Source organism: Pelodiscus sinensis, chromosome 14 (assembly GCF_049634645.1).
Source record: "Pelodiscus sinensis isolate JC-2024 chromosome 14, ASM4963464v1, whole genome shotgun sequence".
NCBI classification, from domain to species: Eukaryota; Metazoa; Chordata; order Testudines; family Trionychidae; genus Pelodiscus; species Pelodiscus sinensis.
In genome coordinates this window covers 34,393,499-34,415,976 of record NC_134724.1, presented here as the reverse complement: position 1 = coordinate 34,415,976, position 22,478 = coordinate 34,393,499, and the positions used below count along the sequence as shown (strand labels likewise).

At 50.0% G+C, this 22,478-nt stretch overlaps 1 protein-coding gene across 2 annotated transcripts; it reads right to left on the bottom strand.

Moving 5' to 3' along the window:
* Positions 1-1,809: 1,809 nt before the first annotated feature.
* SNUPN (snurportin 1) lies at positions 1,810-20,134 on the bottom strand. 2 transcript variants are annotated; one of them, XM_006126252.4, is made up of 9 exons: positions 20,112-20,134; positions 17,644-17,810; positions 15,622-15,766; positions 14,862-14,966; positions 14,379-14,475; positions 13,568-13,665; positions 13,294-13,371; positions 11,122-11,202; positions 1,810-2,873 (listed from the first exon to the last, which is right to left on the bottom strand). In XM_006126252.4, exons 2-9 carry the CDS (start codon positions 17,799-17,801, stop codon positions 2,541-2,543), a joined length of 1,095 nt encoding a protein of 364 aa, XP_006126314.2. In that variant the 5' UTR covers positions 17,802-17,810; positions 20,112-20,134; the 3' UTR covers positions 1,810-2,540. The 2 variants fall into 2 exon arrangements, with proteins under 2 accessions (XP_006126314.2, XP_075753503.1); XM_075897388.1 differs by lacking the exon at positions 20,112-20,134 and adding an exon at positions 19,638-19,952.
* Positions 20,135-22,478: the final 2,344 nt, after the last annotated feature.

The following is a 22,478-nucleotide window of genomic DNA, read 5'->3' as shown; positions in this document are numbered from 1 at the left end:
TAGCACTTCCAGTACTTCCTGTAAGCTAATGTCCTCTTCCAGGCTGGGCTTTCAGTGGATAAAACTGTTCCAGCTGCCCACTTGCATGATCAGTGTCAGCTGTATAATCAAACCCCCCAGAGAACACCCACACTCTTGGGCTGTGTCTACACTGGGCCACTTATTCCAGAAAATCAGCCGCTTTTCCGGAATAAGTTGCCAGCTGTCTACACCGGCCCCTTTAATTTCCAGAAAAGCACTGACAATATATTGTAAGAAATCAGCTGCTTTTCCAGAAAAACTATGCTGCTCTCACTCGGGCAAAAGTCCTTTTTCCGGAAAACTGTACCGGAAAAGGGCCAGTGTAGACAGCACAGTACTGTTTTCTGCAAAAAAGCCCCAATCGCAAAAATGACGATCGGGGCTTTTTTCCGGAAAAGTGCGTCTACATTGGCACGGATGCTTTTCCGGAAAAAGGGCTTTTCCAGAAAAGCATCCTGCCAATGTAGACGCTCTTTTCCCGGAAATACTTATAACGGAAAACTGTTCTGTTTTAAGCATTTCCGGAAAATCATGCCAGTGTAGACATAGCCCTCGTGTAGAATCCAGCATTTGCTGGGAAAAATGGGGGTGGTAGGAGAGTATATAAATAGATCTAGTGTCTACCGGTAACATATCATTCCTGGTATCAAGGTGATCATCACCTACTGTAGAATGAGATTTCTCTCCACATCCAAGGAGAGCTACCATCATGGACAATCAGGTACATCACCTGCAGGGGTAGTTATAGCATGAAATGTCATCTCTCCCTTAATTTGAGTGGGCTGGTTGGAACCAAACCATAAGGCTACGTCTACACTGGCACCCTTTTCCGGAAATGCTTAAAACGGAACAGTTTTTCCATTATAAGTATTTCCGGAAAAGGGCATCTACATTGGCAGGATGCTTTTCCGGAAAAGCACTTTTTCCGGAAAAGCGTCCATGGCCAATGTAGACTCGCTTTTCCGGAAAAAAGCCCCGATCGTCATTTTTGTGATCTGGGCTTTTTTGCAGAAAAGACTACTGTGCTGTCTACACTGGCCCTTTTCCGGAACAGTTTTTCCGGAAAAGGACTTTTGCCCGAACGGGAGCAGCATAGTTTTTCTGGAAAAACAATAACGATTTTACATTAGATCATCATTGCTTTTCCGGAAAAGCAAGCAGCCAGTGTAGACAGCTCGCAGCCGCTTTTCTGGAATAAGTGGCCCAGTGTAGACACAGCCTAACTGTTGATAATAAAGAAATCAAACCTGTGGGTTAAGATACTGGCCTTTTATTGCCAGTGAAAACCTCGTTTGAGCAATCCATGGTCGGTGGCATCACCCTAGCAAACACTCACTTTCATCACAAAACTAGGGCTTGGTCAACCTAAAAATTAGATCAACCTAGCTATCTGGCTCAGGGCTGAGAAAAATTTCATCCCCTGTATGATATAATTCCATTGACCTAATCCTTACCATAGCTGCAGATTTTAACATAGCAACAAACACGCTTCTGTTGTGGTACCAAGTGCCCCCACACCAGTGCCATAGCTGTAGTATTCGTAGAGTAAACCTGCTCTGGTACATATCAATGCAGTTGACAGTTTGTACACAGAAAAGGGCAGGGAATGGAAGAGGACATCAGATAAGGACGAAGGTCCATTGATAAAGTTGTGAAACTCAAACCTACACAGTATTTTCCCAGTTTCAGCTAGTGCCACAAAGTGCCTGTTCCAAAGAAACATTTTTAAAATGCAAATGTAAAAGATGCAGTATGGATTATCATATACTGGAAAGCAACACTGAAGAATTTATATTTCTATGAAACATTTTATTCTGCACATTCAACTAAAGAAAAAAAAATTCAACCTGACTTGGGCATTTCCCCTACCTCAAAAAGGTCAGAGAATAAAATTATTCTGAGTCCTTTTTGCACACAGGCATTTTATGACACAAGGGCCTGTTCTGGTGCAAGGAGATAGGTGGTAACAGTAACATGTGGGCGTCAAACAAAAAACCTTCAGATTTTAGAGTTATAGCGCAACCCCTGAAACTAGAATCAGACTGACCACAGAGCTTTCAATGAAAGAGTGTTAAGTGCAAACCACTGGATTGGAGGTGGAAATGCCCCAGACTTTCAGTCTAATAAGGTGTGTCTGCGGCCTGGTATTTGGTGCTCAGCGTACAAACAGGCGTCTCTGTATAGGGGACCTGGATCCTGCTCCCAGAATGGAGTTTTTCCATGAATTTCAACAGGAACAGGATCAGATGCTAAATGAATAACCATGCAGTTTGGCCCAGGCTATAATCCCAACAGCAGATTTCCTCCACAGGTCGGACTAACCCTTCGCATCTCCACAGAAGAGAAAGTCCTTTCAAACACTGTATTAAAGCTGTGCTATTTCCCTTAAAGGGACTTGAAACAGAGCCATCCAATAATATTCATTACCCTCCTCCCAGCCAGCATGAGCAACCATGGAAAACGAGAAAGTTGAACTGTGGCCTCCCACCCCCTCAGTAAAACCGTCCCAGTACAGGAGTTTAGTTCTGCATCTGGCTTGCTGTCTCCACTTGGCTGTTGGGAGCGTCTGCCACACAAGGGGTAGACAAGTGTTCCAACTCATAACGTCCATTCTCAGCCATCTCCTTGGTGGTGCTCAGGCATCCCTCTTCTCCTGCCAGCTTTTTACTCTTCTTATGTTCAATGATCTGCTGGAGCTGGTGCCCGGCATAGTCTGGTTTGGTAGTTAGCGGATTCGCTGGCACAGTCATCCCAAGGATGTCTGATACCATGTAGGGCCGGAGCCAGCCGACCAGTGGGGTGCTGCCGGGGCTATAGTGGGTCTGTTTGTGGTAGAAGAGGAGCCCATCTACCTGTAAGAGGAAGAGAGAGACAGAATGGGCAGCATTTACATCAAGGGACGGTGATATTTCAGGTGTAAGGGTGCACATCTTGAGATCTGAAAGCAAACACATTCAACCTTGACACTGCCCAGCTCTAACTACCCTCTTTTCACTTTCAAGCGAAAACAACTGGACATTCATTTGATTAATTTCAGACAATGAAATAAACCAAGGAAGAGCAAAGTGGAAACCTAAAAGTTCCAATACTGTCCAATTAGCACCCCTTTCAATATGAATACAATTAAATGCTGAATGGGTCATTTCCATCAGATCTCTGGAGAACAGAGCAAATGTTAGGCTAATAGCAGCTGTTCAGCAAATAGCCACATTTTTGATTTGGTTGCTATGCTCTCACACTGCAGAAATGCAGGTTGATTTTTAATAAAGCAGCACTCAGAATCATGGAATTATAGAACTGGAAGAAACCTCGAGAGGTCATCCTATTCAGTCCCCTGTACTCCCAGCAGGAACAAGCACCATCTGGATATCCCTGACAGATGTCTGTCCAACCTGCTCTTAAATATCTCCAGTAATGGAGATTTCACAACCTCCCTAGGCAATTTATTCCAGTGTTTAACCCCCGACAGGAAGTTTTTCCTAATGTCCAACCTAAACCTTCCTTGCTGAAATGTAAGCCCGTTGCTTCTGGTCCTATTTTTCTCCCTCCTCCTTCAAACAACCTTATAGACACTTTGAAAGCTGTTATGTCCCCTCTCAGCCTTCTCTTTTCCAGATTGAAAAAAACCAAGTGTTTAAAATTTCCCTCAGAGCTCATGTTTTCTAGACATTTGATCATTTTTGTTCCTCTTCACTGGACTGTCTCCAGTTTGTCCACATCTTGCCTGAAATGAGGTGCCCAGAACTGGACACAGTAGTCCACTTGAGGCCTAATCAGTACAGAGTGATTTAACTTGTGGGCCACTAGGACCCCTAGATCCCTTTCTGCCGTACTCCTTCCTAGGCAGTCACTTCTCATTCTGTATGTATGAACCTGATTGTTCCCTCCTAAGTGGAGCACTTCGCAATGGCTTTTATTGAATTTCATTCGATTTTGCACAGACCATTTCTCCACTTTGTCCAGATCATTTTGAATGATAATCCTATCCTCCAAAGCACTTGTAAAATGCATGTAATTGTGTAACGCTGAAAATTTCAGTGGTTACATGGTTACACATGGGGCAGCAGCTGGCTCCCGGGCTGCTCACGTATGTCAGGAGCTGTCTTAAAGCCGGCTCCCGGCAGGCACTGGCTCCCACCTGCCTTTTCACTCCCAAGGAGCTGGTCGCTGCCCTGTGCTGCTGCTTCTGATACAGAGGCAAAAGTGAGGAGTGGCAGTCGGCTCCCTGGGACATACCCGTGAATATGTGGAACAGTAAATAATGATTCCACACATTGCGAGGGTCTCCCTGTAGCTCCCTAGTTTGTTAATGAGAAGGTGATGCAAGACTGTATCAAATGTCTTACTAAAGTCTAGCTATTCCACATCTACAACTTCTCCCTTATCCACAAGACTTGTTGTCCTATCAGGTGGCTTAACATGATTTGTTCTTCACAAATCCATACCCACTTACATATCACTTTCTCATCAAGATTTTGTAAATGGATTCCTTAATTACTTATTTCATTATCCTGCCTGGTATAGAGGTTAAGCGTCAGGTCTGCAATTCCCTGGGTTGTCCTTATTTCCCTTTTCCAGTCTTCCAGAATCTCTCCCATATTCCATCACTTTTCAAAGAAAATAGCTAATGACTCAGCTATCTCCTCAGTCACCTCCTAGAGTATTCTAGGATATATTTCATCAGGCCCTGGTGACTTGAAGACATCTAAAGTGTCCAAGCAATTTTTAACTTGGTCTTTTCCTATTTTAGCTTCAGAACTTCCCTCCTTTTCAACGAGCATTCACTATGTTAGGTGTCCAATCACCACCAACCTTCTTGGTGAAAACCAAAATTGAACCTCTGCTATTTTAACATTTTCTGTTATTGTTTTTTCCCTCTTCATTGAGTAACGGGCCTATCCTATCTTTGACCTTCCTCTTGCTTCAAATATATTTGTAGACTGTCTTCTTGTTACCCTTGATATCTCTAGTTAGATGAAGCTTATTCTATGCCTTGGCCTTTCTAACTTTGCACCTACATACTTATGTTATTTGTTTACTAGTAGATGTAACTGGCGTGCCTCAAGTCCTTAACTCTTTGTTTTTTAAATAAAATGAAAATGTACATGACTTAAATGACTATTTTTCAAAAAATTCAGTGTTATTTTTATGACGCTAATTTTTATTTTGGATTTCTTAAAAGGGATTATTAATTTTTTTCCATGTAATTGTTTATTAGTACAATTTTTAAATGGAAATTCCAAGTGCATTTTTCCTTCATCCCTCTAAACTCTTATCATTTACTAAGTTTTAACAAAAAAAGGGCTATAGTCAATGTGGTTTGCAATAACATTTTCTCCTAGTTGTCAAGCCTTAAACATTGATTTAGCTGTGCCAAAACAGTGCACTGCTCCAAATGTGTCTTTTTTTTTTTTTTTTTGGTAAGGTTTATTGAGAAGCAATCCTATTTCAGGTTCATCTGGCTCATCGTTCAGTCCAGGGGCTGAAAGTAACTTAGGCCAGATCTACACTGCAGGAGGAAGACTGGCTTAAACTGCGCATCTCCAGCTATGTCAATAACGTAGCTGGAGTCAATGTACCTTAAACCAAACTTGGCACCATCTCCACAGCAGGAAGTCAATAAGAGAAGTCATCCCGTTGACTTCCTGTCACGAGGAGTACCCGCTAAACTGAACTCCGGAAAATTGATCCTTCGGTAAACCTTAAATTTCTTACGTGCACTGTCATATTGCAACCCCTTGGGGTGTGTGCATGTGTCAGGGTTAGAGAGTGAGCAAGGGCTCAGGGCAGGGGCTGCAGGAGTCAGGGCTGGGGGTGGAGGAGGGGCTGTAGGGATATGGGCAGGGAGCTGTAGGGATATGAATGCTTACTGTGTGATGCTTACCGATTACGGTTAACTGGTGCGGCTGGAGCAGCCCCCTGCTTGCCGTGGGCAGGGAGTTGCTCCAGCATGGCCAAAGTAGCCCCTGTCCATGGCAGGCCCAGCCAGAGCAGTGCATCATGGGTGGGAGTGCGCCACCCCGGCTGGAGCAACGCTAGTCTGCAGTGGGCCTGGACCAGACAGAGCAGCGCCGGTTTAATATTTAACCAGTTAACTGATTAAATGGGATTTTACATCCCTAGTTGGGGGGGGGGGGGGGGGGGGAATGAGGAGAGGCTCAGAGCAGGGGGCTGGGCTGCAGAGGGGCTCAGGGTAAGGAGTGTAGGGGTGCAGGTCTCAGGGGTGGGGGGGATGAGGAGAGGCTCAGAGCAGGGGGCTGGGCTGTGGAGGGGCTCAGGGTAAGGAGTGTAGGGGTGCAGGTCTCAGGGGTGGGGGGGATGAGGAGAGGCTCAGAGCAGGGGGCTGGGCTGTGGAGGGGCTCAGGGTAAGGAGTGTAGGGGTGCAGGTCTCAAGGGTGGGGGGGGGATGAGGAGAGGCTCAGAGCAGGGGGGTGGGTTGTGGAGGGGCTCAGGGTAAGGAGTGTAGGGGTGCAGGTCTCAGGGATGGGTGGTGAGGAGGGCTCAGGACAGAGGGTTGGAGGGGAGTGCAGGAGTCAAGGCTGGGGGTGAAGAGGGGCTCAGAGCAGGGGCTGGTAGGGGAGGCCAAACCACCATTCCCCCCCCCCATTCCTACAAGGGTTGCTTGCTTTTCCACTTCCTGTCTCTGTTAGAGCGAAAGCAAAGTGCACATCTCATCTGTCCCCTGCGCTCCCCCGCCAGAGCAAGAATTGCAGCAAACTGTGCACTTTCCCCTCGCTCCCCGATGAAGGGAAACAGCCAGCAATGTTCCCATATGAATTGAGGGGAGGGAGGAAGAGCTTTGTTCCCAGTCTCTGCTCTCCCTAAAGGATGCATGGGCAGCAGGAGGCTTGGGGTTGGGACAGTCCCTGATGGGGTTGGGGGCACCCCCAGCTAGCCTCTTTCACTTGCCAGGTGATTGTCTCTTTTCTGTATGGTTTTACGAGATGCAATCCCATTTTCCTGGCACTATCAAACCCTGACCTTGTTTTAAGTTATAATAAGCAGAAGCTGCCTACCAAATTTGGTGGCCCTAGCTTTTACTGTTTAGGAGGCGTTCTTGAACAGACAGACTCTCTCAAATAGTAGATATTCATCCATTGTAATTGGACCTAGTTTCCACTTTTTTAAGTCTCATTGATTTTTAGATCATTCAGGTTATGCCAGGGTGGTCTCTTGTCACACGTCAGAGCCTCCCTATACAATGGAACAAGTTTGCTCTTGCATGCTTAATAATGTCTCTTTCAAAACCTGCCAACTGTGGTCACTTGTTTTTCTTCTTCACCTTGTTTCCCATGGGCTCTTCCCTACCGACTCCTGGAGTTTGCTAAAGTCTGCCTCAAATTCCATTGTCTTTAATTTTGCTGTTCTGCCTCCTACCATTCCTTAGACTCCTAAACTCCATCATTTCAGGATCACTTTCCCCCCAGCTGCCTTCACTTTCACAGTCTCAACCTGTTCTTCCTTATGTGTTAAAATCAAATCTAGGACAAAGATCTCCCAGGCTATTTTGGTAAAGAATAGGACATTTGGGAAGTGATTAGTCAGAGGCAGGGATGCCAAGCAGCCCTGATCCTTCTGCTGCGCCTTCAGCTTCTCCTACTCAGTAAATTCTTAATGAGTGTCCTGATCTACCACACAAATCAATGGTAAGGGCCCTTAGTACTTGAAGGATCTGGCCCTTACACTTTTGCTACCACTGCAATTCAAGCACTGAAGTGGCTGACGTTCCCTATTAGCCTCCTTTCCGTTTACATTTACTCTGCATGCTAAGGGTTTTCGATTACCCCTTCCACTCATTCCCCTAGGTGCACTTGGTCAGATTAGATCTTACCTTGGGATTTCCTAACGTTAGAAGGGGGCTCCAGTTAGCAAAGCCAACAGTTCTAGAAGGCAATTTGTGTGAGAGCAAAGAGGCTGACTGCACACTAAATGGAGAGGAGAGGGGATTACTTGGTTATTGATCACTGTGGGGCTCTGGAAGAAAAATCCCATGGACAGGGGCCTTCTGTGTTACTGGAACATGAACCAAAGGAATGAGATTGATATTCTGCCTAGGCAAGATTGCAAAATATTCCGAATGCAAACCCACATATGGGGGGGAAGTGAGGCAGGACTAAGGATGACCATACAGATACACGCAGCACGTTCCAGGTGACACACTGATGTGGTTAGTAAGAAGAATACTAGCCACCCAATGCAGGAGGAAGTCTAAGTAACATTAGGGCTCTGCTAGGTAGGACCAAGGAAAGCGCTTTCAATTCCAGTCCTTTAATTTCAAGGTAGCAGCACCTAGGGAGAGATGCAATAAGCTGGGGGCAAGAAATAGATTGAGACAGGTCGTATCCTCTCAAAAGTATTTTCTGTAAATTATTTCAGCTTCTATTTCCATTCCAGCGAATGCAATTTGTGGTCTGTCTCTTTACACTGAATCATTGTCCTGACGCCAGCCAATTCAGAACAAGAGTTAACTTGACAGGAAATTGGTAGAGAGGGATTTTATTTTTTGTGGCCAACGTTTGCTGACTTGAACATCTCAAGTGAGATCCAGACGTTCGACACCTAAACATGGGGGGGGAGGAGACGACTGTGATTTTCCAAAACACCGAGCACCTGCAGCGCCAATGGATATCAATTGGACTTTCAATTACTTCCATCAGATCTGTGCAGGCTCGACCTCCCTGAAGAACAGACGCAATACTCACTTTTACTAACGAGCCCACGGACTGATCCAAACACTCCTGCTGACTTTAGCGCTTTGGATCAGGCCATAAATTTGGAGTGAGAAACTTAGACTAAGCTCACTGCCATCATCTGCAAGAAATCATTTGAATAGGCATGAGTGTTATATGTTCCTCCATAATAAACGAATGGGGAAAATACACCTTTGCCTTCGTGAAGCAGCCAAACCTAGCAAATTCTTTGAGTTTTCATAGGCTGCAGTCCATAAAGCCCTTATGCAAGTGTTAGTTCTTTTTGTGCTATGATGGTCACATTACAGGGCTCCCTCTGGTGGCAAATTTAACATGACAGAGTCTCAGCGGGGTCACTGTGTTAGCCTGTAACTTTAAACACAATAAGTAGTCCTGGGGCACCTTAGAGACTATTGAAAATATATATATAGTACAGGCAGTCCCCGAGTTACGCGGATCCGACTTAAGTCGGATCCGCAGTTACGAACGGGGCCCTCCCTCTCCCTGGTCTCCAGCAGACCAGGGAGAGGAAGCAAAGCGGCGGAACACGCGGGCAGAGGACAGCCCAGACGTGTCTGGGCTGTCCGCTGCCCGCGTGCTCCGCGGCTTTGCTCTGCTTTGCTCCCCGTCCCCCTGGTCTGCAGACTGGCTGGTCATCTGGGCGCTACTGGACCAACCCGGCAGCACCCCAGCTGCTCTGCCCCAGGCGTCCTGATTCAGCCACTGCTGAAACTGACCAGTGGCTGACTACAGGAAGCCCCTGCCCCGGGCTTCCTGGAATCAGCCGCTGATCAGTTTCAGCAGCAGCTGACTTGGGGATGCCTGGGGTTCTTAAGTTGAATCTGTATGTAAGTCAGAACTGGCGTCCAGATTCAGCCGCTGTTGAAAATGATCAGATTCAGCAGCGGCTGACGCCAGTTCCGACTTACATACAGATTCAACTTAAGAACAAACCTACAGTCCCTATCTTGTACGTAACCCGAGGACTGCCTGTATAACGAGCTTTGTGGGCAAAACCCACTTCCTCAGATGAGCAGAGACATAACTGTTCATTCCATTTTCTTTAGTGCAGCGGTTCTCAACAGGGTGGGTCAGGAGTGGGACCCCAAAGCAGGTTGCTACCCCGTATAAATGGGGTCACCAGGGCTGGCGATTAGCTGGGCACTAGGGCCGAAGCCCTGGGTGGCGAGGCTCACTTTACAAGCCTCTCCCCCATCCCAGGACAGAAGAGTTCAAGCTTCGGCTCCCCTCTCCTAGGGCTGTGCTGTAATTTTTGTTGTCAGAAGGGGGTTGTGGTGCAGTGAAATTTGAGAGACTGTGTTAGTGAACGCTTGGTAACCTACTTCTGTGTCAATACTGGATTAGAAAGAACTCGTACAGTCAGAGATCGATTAGACAGCCGTGAGCTCAATGACCCAGCATGCTGATGTACTAGCCTTTCGTGGCTGGAAACCTGGGATCAAACTGTGACGGGTACACTGGAGAATTTGATTGACTCAATTTCCCTCTCAGAATGTCAGTATCTTCCTGGCACTTTCTACTCCTCCTTCAGAGCAGTGACGCTAACCAGCTCCTGTCCGGGGGGAGTTGTCTAGAGGAAGCATGAAACTTTCTGGCCAAAAGGTCACAGAGGCTGCCAGATAATTTCAGCAGTCATGTGAGCCTATTGACTGAAGAATCAAACACTTTATTGATGTTCTGTGCATTCTGCTGCGTGTGCAGTGTGACTCCAGAGCAAGCCCCAGCACTGCCGCCCAGAGGGCTCAGACTTGATGACCAAATCTGACCACTCTCTTTGCCTTAACAGGAAGGCAGCAGAAAGTCAGCAGTGACCAGCAAACCTAGCATTGGTTTGCCAGGATGATTCAGGCTGCCATTGCTGTATCTGCTTACAGGGGCCTAGAGAGCCCAAGAGATGCAGCTGAGATTCACTAGACATTTGGCTAGGGGTATTTGAGAAGAACGGCAGTCTCCCTTTCTGCCTGGGTTCATATGTCGGCTCCATCATTGTAGGATCTATACAACTGACAGGCGAATTTGTTCTCACCACGCAAGACAGGGAAGTATTGTTATCCCTGATTACAGCTGGAGAACAGATAGGGATAAAATGACTTGACCAAGGGCAACACAGTCTCTGTGGCAGAGGTCAGAAATGACTGCAGTCTCCTGAGTCTAAATATTCTGATGACCACAAGACTCGCCCCCCTTCACTCCCAGGCTGCAGCTGAGCTGGCTTCTAGCATGTCTCCAGAAGCCACAATATCCAAGTCAAATCAGACATGCTACCCCAAATGCAGGCTCCTCTATGGCCTCTATTATGCATCAGCACAACACACAGCTCTGTTGTCACTGAGTCCCAGCATGGTCCCGAGTTCCCTGTCCGTCCACTGAAGGCAGACAGCCCTCTTACCTCAAAGGGGAAGTCCATGGCCAGCACCTTGCATAGGCTCTCTGGGGTGCAGGGGAAACTCTGCAGGCCCACAAATTTAAACTGAAAGAGAGAATTCAAGCACTTAGTACGCGCCCCCCCCACTGGCCACCTAACTGTACCGAGTGCTGGAAGTGCAGCTACAGGACCGAACCGTTGAGAGATGCTGATTATCTGAAGGTTAGGTCAATGACAGATGCCGAGTGTCCCCATTTTGAATGCTATATAGTGCTCCCATTTCAGCACGAGCAGAGTTGGCATCTGCTGAATGCCAAGGAACAAATTCATCGCTGACATAAGATGGGCATCCACTGAAATCAATGGAGACGCGCCCGTTTATGCCCGCAGCAAGTTGAGGCCCAAATCGCTCCCTGTACACAGCACTGATGCACAAGCAAATCCATCTGGTTAACTTACCGGTTTCATAGCCCCACAGGGGAGCATGGCACCATATAAACCAGTGGCCTGGCTCTGAAGAGCTCACAATCCTACAAAGTCCAATCCTACCAAGCCTTACTACTGGGTACATCACAGCCAGACTGGATCAGACCAAAGGTCCATCTAGCCCAGTGTCCTGTCTGCCGACAGTAGCCAATATCAGATGCCCCAGAGGGAGGGAACACAACCGGTAATCATCACGTGATCCCTCTCCCGTCATCCATTTCTAGACAAGCAGAGCTTAGGGACACCATTCTTACCCATCCTGGCTAATAGCCATTGATGGACCTAACCTCCATGAATCAATCTAGCTCTCTTTTGAGCCCTGTTAAAGTCCTAGTCTTCACAACATCCTCTGACAAGGAGTTCCACAGGTTGACTGTGTGCTGAGTGAAGAAAAACTTCCTTTTGTTTGTTTTAAACCTGCTGCCTATGAATTTAATTTGGTGACCCCTAGTTCTTATATTCTGGGACTAAGTAAACAACTTTTCCTTATTCACTTTTTCCACACCCATCATGATTTTATAGACTTCTGTCATACCTCCCCCCCTTAGCGTCCTCTTTTCTAAGATGAAAAGTCCAAGTCTTTTTAGTCTCTCTGTTCCAAACCCCTAACCATTTTGTTGACCTTTTCCAATGCCAAGACATCTTCTGTGAGATGAGACCACATCTGTATGCTGTATTCAAGATGTGGGCGTATCATGGTTTTATATAGAGGCAATAAGATGTTCTCTCTCTTATTCTCTATCCCTTTTTTTAATGGTTCCTAATATTCTGTTTGCTTTTTTGACTGCTGCTGCACACTGTGTGGATGTTTTCAGAGAACTATCCACAATGACTCCAGGATCTCTCTCAAATAGTTGTAGCCCCATCTTACTGTATGTATACAATACTTGTCACAGAGACACCCCAATGCAGTGAATGACTCACGGGCGGTTGAACACTACACCCCCTAGCAAGTGTGTAGGAACAAACTCCCTATGCCGATTTGCTCAACAGAGACCTGGCCTTAGGCTTTAACCCCTTTGAGACCATGTGCAGCAGTGACCGCTTTCACAGAACAGGGAAGAGAGCTTCCTTCTGCAAGGTGCTTAAGCACATGCCTAACTTTAAGCCCCTGAGTAGCCCCCTGGATTTCAAGATCCAGAAACAACTGTTCAAAATAACAGCTCAGGGAGCATGAACCTCCGACATTCTGTCATCACCTCTCCTCGGCATCAGCGGACGCTGAGGGAATTTGGTCCTGCCCAGAAATGGGCCTTGGCCCAGCCTTAGTCCCTTTAACTTCCAGCATTCAAGCCCAGCTCAAACTCGTCCCCTCAGACAAGCTGCTGAGAGCAGGTGAGGCTCTTCCCTAACATCAAAAGAGGATTCCTATCGGAAAGCAAACGCACACTAATGCAGTCTCTGGGGAAACCTGGCTGGTTTTCCTTTACAGCTGCATTTCAGTCAGGGAGGCTAAAAGTGGCGCTGCAGGCAGTTAATACCTTGCGGCCCGGATCTCCTCAAGCACTTAGGGTGGAAAGTGCAGGGTCATTGTTTTTTAAATGTTTGGTTTACATCCTGAACGTGGGATCGCATTTCATTAGGAGAACATTTCAGTGACCAAAAGGTGACACATGGAGGATCAAACCAACCAACGTGCCAACACACAGCCCATTCCGATGGGAGAGTTAAATCCACTCTCCCCTTATGCCCTGGATACAAAAGACTTACTGGATTAATTCTGCTTTTCTCTGCCAGCCCTTCCTCTTCTTGGATCTTAGAGTGAAGCCAGTAGAATCGGAAATCTGTCTGGAGAAGAGAGAAGATGCACAGGGTAGCGACCATCCATCCCAAACACTAGGGAGTCTACTACGGTGTCTGAAAGCATCCACCTCCGGCAGACTCCCTGAATCCCCAATATCTGACATGGTTCAGAGAACAAGTGACACAACAGTAAGAAGGGGGGTGTCGAATGCACTGGCCGGGGTGAGGAAAGGACCAGTACCTGGCAGTCATAAACAGGATGTCCCCTCCAACACATCACATCAAGGATGTAATACGTCTGGTTCACTTCACTGTAGATACAGTCCAAGATTGTGTAATCTGTATATACAAACACAGGTGATCCATGCACGGAGCGCTACCGACACAGGACTACATGCTACAGCTCTGACACAATCAGGACTTTTACTACAGCTTGGGCTGGAAAAACTCTGCTCAACACCACAGCATGCAGAGCAATCCTCGCTCCCAATCCAGTGTTGGAAACTGCTGCATTGGAGGGGCACAGGAAAAAGACACCATTCTGCTGACTGGAGTCGGGGGACATCAAGGGCAGCCTGCTAGGCAGAGGAATTGAACCGTGAAGGGGAAGCTGTGGATTCACTGGAGAAGTTCTCTATGCATTCACAACCCCTCTTAAATAACAGAATCAATGCAGCTTTGTGTAGTATTACGAAGGGCACGTTACAGCCACGCACACGTTACCCATGGGAATTCTAGACAGGCTATTAGTGCACAGGGACCCGTAGTTAGCACAGAGAGCGCGCTGGCTTTTATGTGGGAAAAGGATATGGAGGTTGTGAGCCTGAGTTCAACCGACATCACTCTTCTCCCAGGGAAAACGATCTCACAGTTGTGAAAAAAATATTCCCCTAACATCTCCCATCATGATGTAAACAAGTAGACACAGTGGCGGGATTACCCTCTAGCCACCAGGAAAGTCTGGTCCTGCAGGGGCGGCCCAGGACTAAATGCATACTGAGAAGCAGGCCAGGGTACTCGTACCCATTCTGAAGGCCTCTTCAGATCATTACCTTTCCCAGTTGCCGAGGTGCGCCTGTTTCCCCCTGGCAACAGGGAGGGGAATCTGTTGACACAAAATCCACTCTTGGTGTAAGCTGCAGTGGAGCCCTGCAGGGAAATGGAGAAAGTCCAAATTGCCTCCACTGCTATTGCACTGCAAGCGACAGGTCTGCATGTACCGAATACTGATCCAGTTAGAATCACAGACCCATCCCACGAAGCTTCCAAGAGGGGGCGGTATTTTAACAGCATCTGGGACCACTGTGTTGATTAGGCCTCCCTGCATAGCTGATTTTAGACATTCCTCCAATTGACATCAGTAGCAAACCTCCCTTGGGAGCAGGATTGGGCTGCCTGCAGCATTGGCAGGAAGATGGCAACCAGAATTCATGGACTAATAGCGGATGTTTTTAGGATGGACAGATGCATATGTACCAGTACACAGAGTTCCACTGCTGTGCTTTGTGTGGCTGACAGACACCATGATCTCTTACCCTGGCTGCCACAATCAGTGCCCTTTTTCCTATGGGGGACACCACCAGGATCCATTCTTGCTCCAGATCTGGGGGGACGTCAATTAACCACTCGGACAGCATCAGCTGTAGGGTTACATAGCAACAGTGTTAATAATGACACTTGGGAAGTGAGCAAATACTTACTAGTCAAGAAATACAAATAATGGCCCTGCTTTCTCCAACTAGGCCTCGATGTGCATCGGTGACTTATTGTTCACAGCTCCATCTTTATGAATGGGCACGTATGTGGTTATCAGACCTCTTCTGAGTAGCCCGGAACAGCCTCAAAGACTATCCGGGAATGAGAGAAGGTCTCACCGTGGGCGTAAGTCAGTTAAACTGAAAGCGGTGGGCGTGAATCAGAACATTTAGAACGGTTTATTCCACAGGGCAAGGAAAGGTGTTGCTACTTTGGGAAACACTTTCACTCTCCCTTACGTACTATCCCTACCATGATTTCATCAATGGATTGGGCATCCACCCACACCATATACTCCTTGCAGTTTTCATTCACTCACGCCCACCTCCCTCTCCCCCGTAATTTTGCCCTGTATGCAAAGCATTTGCTCAGTCAACTATAAGCACAGGTACGAAGTGTTCACCCCGGTATGCAGCTCACAGTCACTCATCCTTCACTGCTGCACCCTTGGGTGGACCTCCTCCCCACCCCCGGACACATGCACGCCTCCATTTCCAGTAGCAGGCCCATCATCTCCTTGTGCTACGTATCCCTGCTCACCTGGTTGGCATAGCGCTTTGGCAACTTCTTGACCAGGTCAACATCCATATCCTCATTGCCCGCATCTTCCCCCTCCTCAGCCTCAGCTCCCGTCCAGTCATCCTCTGCCAGTCTCCTGACATGGTTCACATAGTCCAATCGCTTACTGGAGGAGACACCAGAGACGCACATTCCTTTCTGTGAAAGGAGACACGGCCATTTCCGCCCTCCCACGCACCCTGGAATGCTGCGCCTGCGTCCAGGGAGGAAGGCGCTGAATACATGCGCTTGTTGAGCGAATGGTACAATGAGGATTCCCAGCTGTGCCCTTTGAAACCCATCTGCACATGAGCCGGGACTCGCTAGCTAGAATACCAGAACAACAACTGTTTTCTAACTTTAACAACAGACTGTGGGTTGTAGCACTCCGGCATCTGTCTCCCCCCACCCTCCCAGCTCAATCCTAAAGGCACTTGGCCTCTTCTTTAACCTACCCACGAGTAGAACATGCTGTAATCGCACGCCTGTCACAGCGCATTCTTATATTCTTATTCTGGAAAGACACAGCTATAAGAAACCCAAGCTGCACCACCGAGCCTGTTCCAGGAGGCACAGGGAAGTCCCAGTCTCCTCCACATGCTCTGATTCCCATGTATATTCGCAACTCCCCCACCATGCAAAGTGCCATTGAGACATGCTGTGTGGAGTTACTCCTCTACTTCCGTGGTACTGATACATTCTCATAGCACAGCCTGCAGGCTGGATCAGGCCTGCCACTGTCTCGTAGTCCAGTGGAAGCTTTGGGCAGGCTGTCTGCTGCAGCCCTACACACCACTCAAGGCAGCCGGCAGCAAGGGCCACCTGCATAAGAAACCAGCCTGGGCCATGCCTGCAGCACAAACAGCGCATAGAGATGCACATGGCCCCCACAGCTGGCCGTTTCCCACAGTATGAGGGGGTGCAGCAGGCAGGAAGCCTGCCTGAGGGTCCCACTGGGCTGCTGTCCAGGAGTCGCCTAAGGTAAGCACCTCCTGGCCAGAGCCTGCCACTGGTACCCCATCTCCTTCCACATCCCAACTCCCTGCCCCAAGTCACAACCCAAACCCTTTGCATCCCAGCTCCATACCCCCTCCCAGACTCTGCACCCCCTCCTGCACCCTAATTCCCCACCCCAGGTCACACCCCCCTCCTTTAGCCAAACTCCCTCCCAGACCCTACATTCCTTCTTGCTCCCCAATCTAACCTACATACCAGACCCTGCACCTCCTCCATTAATATTATAGAAGAGAGTGGTCCTTGACCACACTCAATTCTAGAAATGGCTCCCCCCAATCAAAAATTACTGCCTACCTCTGTCATAGCAGAACCAAGGGACCATTCCTGACCACTAGCACTGGCCTACCCCCATCTCTCAACCCAGCAGTTGGGATGTTAAAAGGTTAACCAGTTAAACAATAGCACTTAACCAGTTAACTGTTTTAACCTAGAGCCTGCTGCCTGGCCTTGCCACAGTCACTGTCAGAGTTAAATGACAAGGATTGGCTAACTGGTTAATCATTAAGCGTACCAGTAACCCTCATATATGCTTACTAGTTAACCCAGCAGCTACACATGGCAGCACTAGTGCCAACTTTCAAATGTGCCAACCCCTCGGTAGGTGCTGGAGGCACACCAAGGTCAGCCTTCCACACTCGCACGGCCTTGCAGGGAGTAGATGCCACACATCAAAACACCATTTACAATACAGGGCGTCCCCGCAATACATCATCCCGGTATGCGTTGGTTCCATGCTAACGTCACGGACGTTAGTAGGAACAGCTGCATTGTAAATCGTCCCATTCCCCGTTCTTACATCACGCAAAACAAAAAAAAGAGAAGTCAGATGCAGGAAAAGAAATCCCCACTTTACTTAATTTTTGTTATACTTTTTTTGGAACGCTCTGTACACCCAGCCCCAAAGATCGGGGCAGACAGTCAACGTTTGTGTTGCTCTAAAAGGATCTCCAGCCCAGAAACAAACACCAGCAGTTAAGGGACCCTTACGATTTCTGAAGTTCGAGGAGCTTGCGTCTCCTCTCTGCCTGCTCCAAGGAACTGTACTTGGACTTGTACTGGGCCAGTCGGGGGTGTGGGGCTGCTATGCTGTTCAGGTCCGGAGATACTGCGAAGCTGGAAGCCAGAGCCTGGTTCAACTCCTCCATTTTTACTGTCTGGGAGAGAAAAAGCAAACGGAATGGAATGTTAGGCCGAGTCAATTTCCTCCTGGCTGAGCAGCTTGGGACGGCCCCCCAGACCTTCGGGAACCAAAGAAGAGAGAAGACCGCGTGCCAAAGAGGGGAAAGAACACGGAGTCTGACAACCCTGCTCAAAGGATTACAGGATGGGTTTCAAGGCGGCGGTGTGGGTGGACAGACAGAGTGAAGGACAGCCCAGCTTACAGATGGTGAGGGTGCAGCAGATGGAAGAGAGGAGCTGGCAACGTGCATAGGAGAAGGCAGGGATTCTAAGTAACTACTTTGTTGCAGAACCAAGGAACCATTCCCAACCTACCAAGACCAGCCTTCCCCCATCTTCCAGCCCAGCACTTATCCGGGTCACTATTTTAACCTAGATCTTGCCACACAGCTCCACCATGACTGTGAGGTCCTGCCACGTGGCCTTCTGGCTGCCCCGTGGCCGGGGTTGCTCAGGACCCATATGATGAATTGTCACCAGCATTACAGTACGTAACGCTTCACTCTGACGAAATAGTGTGCAAATATGAATCCTTCCAACTGGTCCAAGGGGGTGAGTAAATAGCATTCCCACATCACAGGAAAGGGGGAGAGACTAAGGTTAAAGCCAATACTGTCAGGCACTTATATAAAGGTGAGCAGACTTCAGAGGCGCTAAGCTCCTGCCATTCTCATGGATCTCAGTGGGAAGCCATGCTTGGTACTCAGCTCCTCTGGCTACCGGGCCATTTAACTAGGAACTCAAATATGGAGGATAATGAACATTTGGAAATGTGGGCACAGGAGGTACAGCTGGGAACAGAACCCAGGAGCCGCCATGCCCGGGCCACTTAGCTGGACCATGATGTGGCTCTATGGGGGAGAGGGATAGAGAGGTGATGGGAGAAGTGGAGCAGGAGGAAGGGGAAGAACTGGGCAGGGAACAGCAAAGGTTAGGGGAGAGGGAGGCTGGGGAAGGAAAGCGGGGCAATGGAAGCAGCAGGGGAGGGGGGTGAGCGATGGGTGGGGAGGGCAGGCGGCGGGGGGAGAAGAGGAGAGGCGTAGAGGGGTGTAGGAGAAGGGGGTGGGGAGCGATGGGTGGGGAGGGCAGGAGGTGGGGGGGAGGGAGAAGAGGAGAGGCGTAGAGGGGTGTAGGGGGAGGGGGTGGAGAGCAGGGGAGGGAAGGGGAGGGAAGGGGAGGGGTGGATTTGGGGGGCTGGGAGACGGGACGGGAGGCGAGTAGGGGGGTGCTTTGGGGCGCCGGGGGTAGGGGGTGCTTTGGGGCGCCAGGGGGAGGGGGTGTGATGGGGCGGGAGGCGAGTAGGGGGGTGCGATGGGGCGGGGGGGTGCTTTGGGGTGCCGGGGGGGAGGGGTTGCGATGGGGCGGGGGGGTGCTTTGGGGCGCCGGGGGGGAGGGGTTGCGATGGGGCGGGGGGGTGCTTTGGGGCGCCGGGGGGGGGGCTTTGGGGCGCGATGTGGCAGGGATTTGCTTTGGGGCGCCGGGGGGGAGGGGTTGCGATGGGGCGGGGGGGTGCTTTGGGGCGCGATGGGGCGCCGGGGGGGTGCGATGGGGCGGGGGGGGGCTTTGGGGCGCGGAGGGAGGAGGTGCGATGGGGCGCCGGGGGGCTTTGGGGCGCCGGGGGGAGGGGGTGCGATGGGGCGGGAGGCGCTTTGTGGCGCTGGGGGGGCTTTGGGGCGCGATGGGGCGCCGGGGGGGTGCGATGGGGCGGGGGGGCTTTGGGGCGCGGAGGGAGGGGGTGCGATGGGGCGGGGGGGGCGCAGGACAGCAGAGCCCGGCCCGGCCCCGCCCGAAGCTCCGCTCACCGGGCCGCGCTCCCGCCGCCGCGTGCTGCGTCCGGCCGGGGAGTGGCCTCCTGCCCGGCGCTCCCGGCCCCGCCCCGCCGCTGCGGAGCCGCCACGGGCAGGCCCAGGCCCAGGCCGCGCGGGCTGGGGAGTTCCCGCGTCACCGGGGCCCGCCCGCGCGGGGCTGCTGGGGCCGAGCCGGGGCCTCCCTGCAGGCGCCTCCCGCCGGGCCGGGCCGAGCGCGATCAGCCCCGCGCCTGGGCTTGGCGGGCGCGCTCTGACGCGCGGGGCGGGCAGGTCCCTGGTTTCGTGCTTCTTGCGCTTCCCCGTGTCCCGAGGGCTCCAGCCCGCAGCCAGCTTCGGCCCCTCCCCTGCCAGGCCTCCCTCCGTCCCCGCAGAGTCACAGCTGGGAGAACAAGCTTGGAAATAAACACGATGTCTAATTCTTCCACCCCCATGCTTCCTATGATGTGCAGGATCCAGACCTCATCATACCCCGGGCTGGCATCCTTTGTGTGCTCCCTCGCCGGCTCACTTCATACACAGTATGATCCTCCTGCAGATGCTTAATCCCTTCAGGAACTTTGCTTCTGCAAGTTCTCCCATTGAAGTCAGTGAGGCTGCTCCTGGGCATAAGAACATTCAGGATCTGGCCCATAGGCTGTAAACTCTTAAGGGAACAGGAGACGGTGACGTGCCCCAGGTTTCACAGAAGAGGAACTCATCAAATAATCATTCTGATTAATAATAAATGTCCAAGTTAAATGAGACATGATTAAAGTGAATTTTCTCTGCCAGGCCTCTCCACAAACAGGAGTTTGGAATTAAGGAGACAGAAGTCAGTTTCCCCTTGTGTACCTTACCTATACACAGGGCCACAGACATATGCTGCTTTGCAGTGGAGGAAAAATACACAGCAAATGCAATCCTGGCCTTCTAGTGCAGGGCTACTCAACATGTGGCCTGCCACTCATTTGTTTGAGGCCCGTGGTATGGTTTGGGTTTACACAGGGGCGTAACGTACGACCTGTGGTGGGAGCCAAAACAAAAAAGTAGTTAATATAATGGTCTTCTGTGGATATGTGTTTTAGTAGTTAAATTCCTGGACTGTCATTGCTCATTAAAAGTGCTGTCATATGGGTGGAAATCGGGTAAATATTGCATTTTATTAATATCAGCAGAACTGACTTAAATGGGGCCTGTGTGTTGTGTAGTCTTGCCTTAATCTTTGTATTCATGCCTGTCAGTGTGAAAAAAGCTATTTGCATATATTTGCATGTATAGGCAACCACACTTAAGTCACAGCCCTCAGCATGAGCTGTGAGTATCATTGTGGCCCCTGGGGCTTCCAAAGTTGAGTAGCCATGCTCTAGTGCCGTGGTCCCCAACCCGGTGCCCGCGGGCGCCATGGCGCCCGCCGGGCTCTTTACATGCGCCCGCGGAGCAATCTGGGCTGGCCCTGCCCCTGGGCGTGCGGCAGGTGCCAGCCCCGGGCGCATGGCCGGTCCCGGCCCCAGGTGCGCCGCGCGTGCCCTGGCCCCAGCGCCGGCCCTGGCCTTGGCCCCGCCCCCGGGGGCGCCGCGCGTGCCCTGGCCCCAGCGCCGGCCCTGGCCTTGGCCCCGCCCGTGCCCCGGCGCCGGCCCCAGCCTTGGCCCCGCCCCCGGGCGCGCAGCACTTACGGGGGGAGCGCCGGCCCCGGGCGCGTGGCTATGGGGGGGGCCCCGGCCCCGGGCATGCGGCTGGGGGGGCCGCCCCCGGGCAGGCAAGTGTCCCCGCCCCCTGGCGCCCGGCGGGCGAACGGCCACGCCCCCTGGCGCCCGACAACCTGAAAAGGTTGGGGACCACTGCTCTAGTGCATACTGGAAAGGCAAAAATTAGAAACAGTGTAAAAGTGGCTGGTACCAGATAGCAGAGTTGGATTGGGACGTTCACACATTCAGGGCCGGCCCGATCCATTTTGGTGCGTGGCTGTAGAATGGATGTAAAATGGATGTAAAATTCTACATGACTGTAGAATGGATGTAAAATTTGAATAGGGTGCAAATGACTCAGCAAGGTGCTGGGTAATGGTGAATCTGGCCCTTTAAAGCTGTCAGGATTGAAGTTTGGGAGCAAAAAAAGATCTAGAAATCTGTTAGCTACCTTCCTGTGAAATGAAAATATCTCATGTATGATCTTTCTATGCAAATCATAGTGAACAAGCCAGCATGGGCCGTCCTATAGAAATGAAGCTTATTGAAGGTGATAACAAACAATTAGCACCTGAAGTAATAAAGCCAGAAAATGTGCGTATTAAAACATGGGCATTGGATTTAAAGAGATCACACTGTTTCTCTTGGCTAGATGGGCACAGACTTCACTTCTGTTTACTTACTAAATATAAAGTAGGATGAGTGGATGAGAAAGTTGAGAAACTACGCTTCCCCTGTGTTTTTGTATTTACAGTGTTAGGTAACTTATTGAAGCAAAATGCAGGACAATGTAGCACTTTAAAGACTAACAAGATGGTTTATTAGATGATGAGCTTTCGTGGGCCAGACCCACTTCCTCAGATCAAATAGTGGAAGAAAGTAGTCACAACCATATATACCAAAGGATACAATTAAAAAAAAGTTCTATCAGGTAATTTATTAGAAATTCATGCACCATGGGCCACATTCAGACCTGCAGTCAGCAGGAGCAGCTTCCCTGGCTCTGCTGCATGTGGTTTGAATTCAGGGCCACATGTCTCACCGAATGCACCAACTTTTGAATTCAGCCAAAACAATACAGCTGTAACCAAAAACCAAACAGAACGCGCTCCGGCCTTCAGGTGTTCTGTTCTGTTCCTGCAGTCACACAAGACACACAGTGACACCAGAG

Excerpts from the sequence above, each read along its gene's own strand:
- SNUPN (XM_006126252.4), bottom strand. The coding sequence starts at position 17,801 with ATGGAGGAGTTGAACCAGGCTCTGGCTTCCAGCTTCGCAGTATCTCCG. Across the intron at positions 14,476-14,861 it reads CACTGATTGTGGCAGCCAGG|GGCTCCACTGCAGCTTACAC; the intron begins GTAAGAGATCAT and ends ATTTCCCTGCAG. Across the intron at positions 2,874-11,121 it reads CCATGGACTTCCCCTTTGAG|GTAGATGGGCTCCTCTTCTA; the intron begins GTAAGAGGGCTG and ends TTCCTCTTACAG.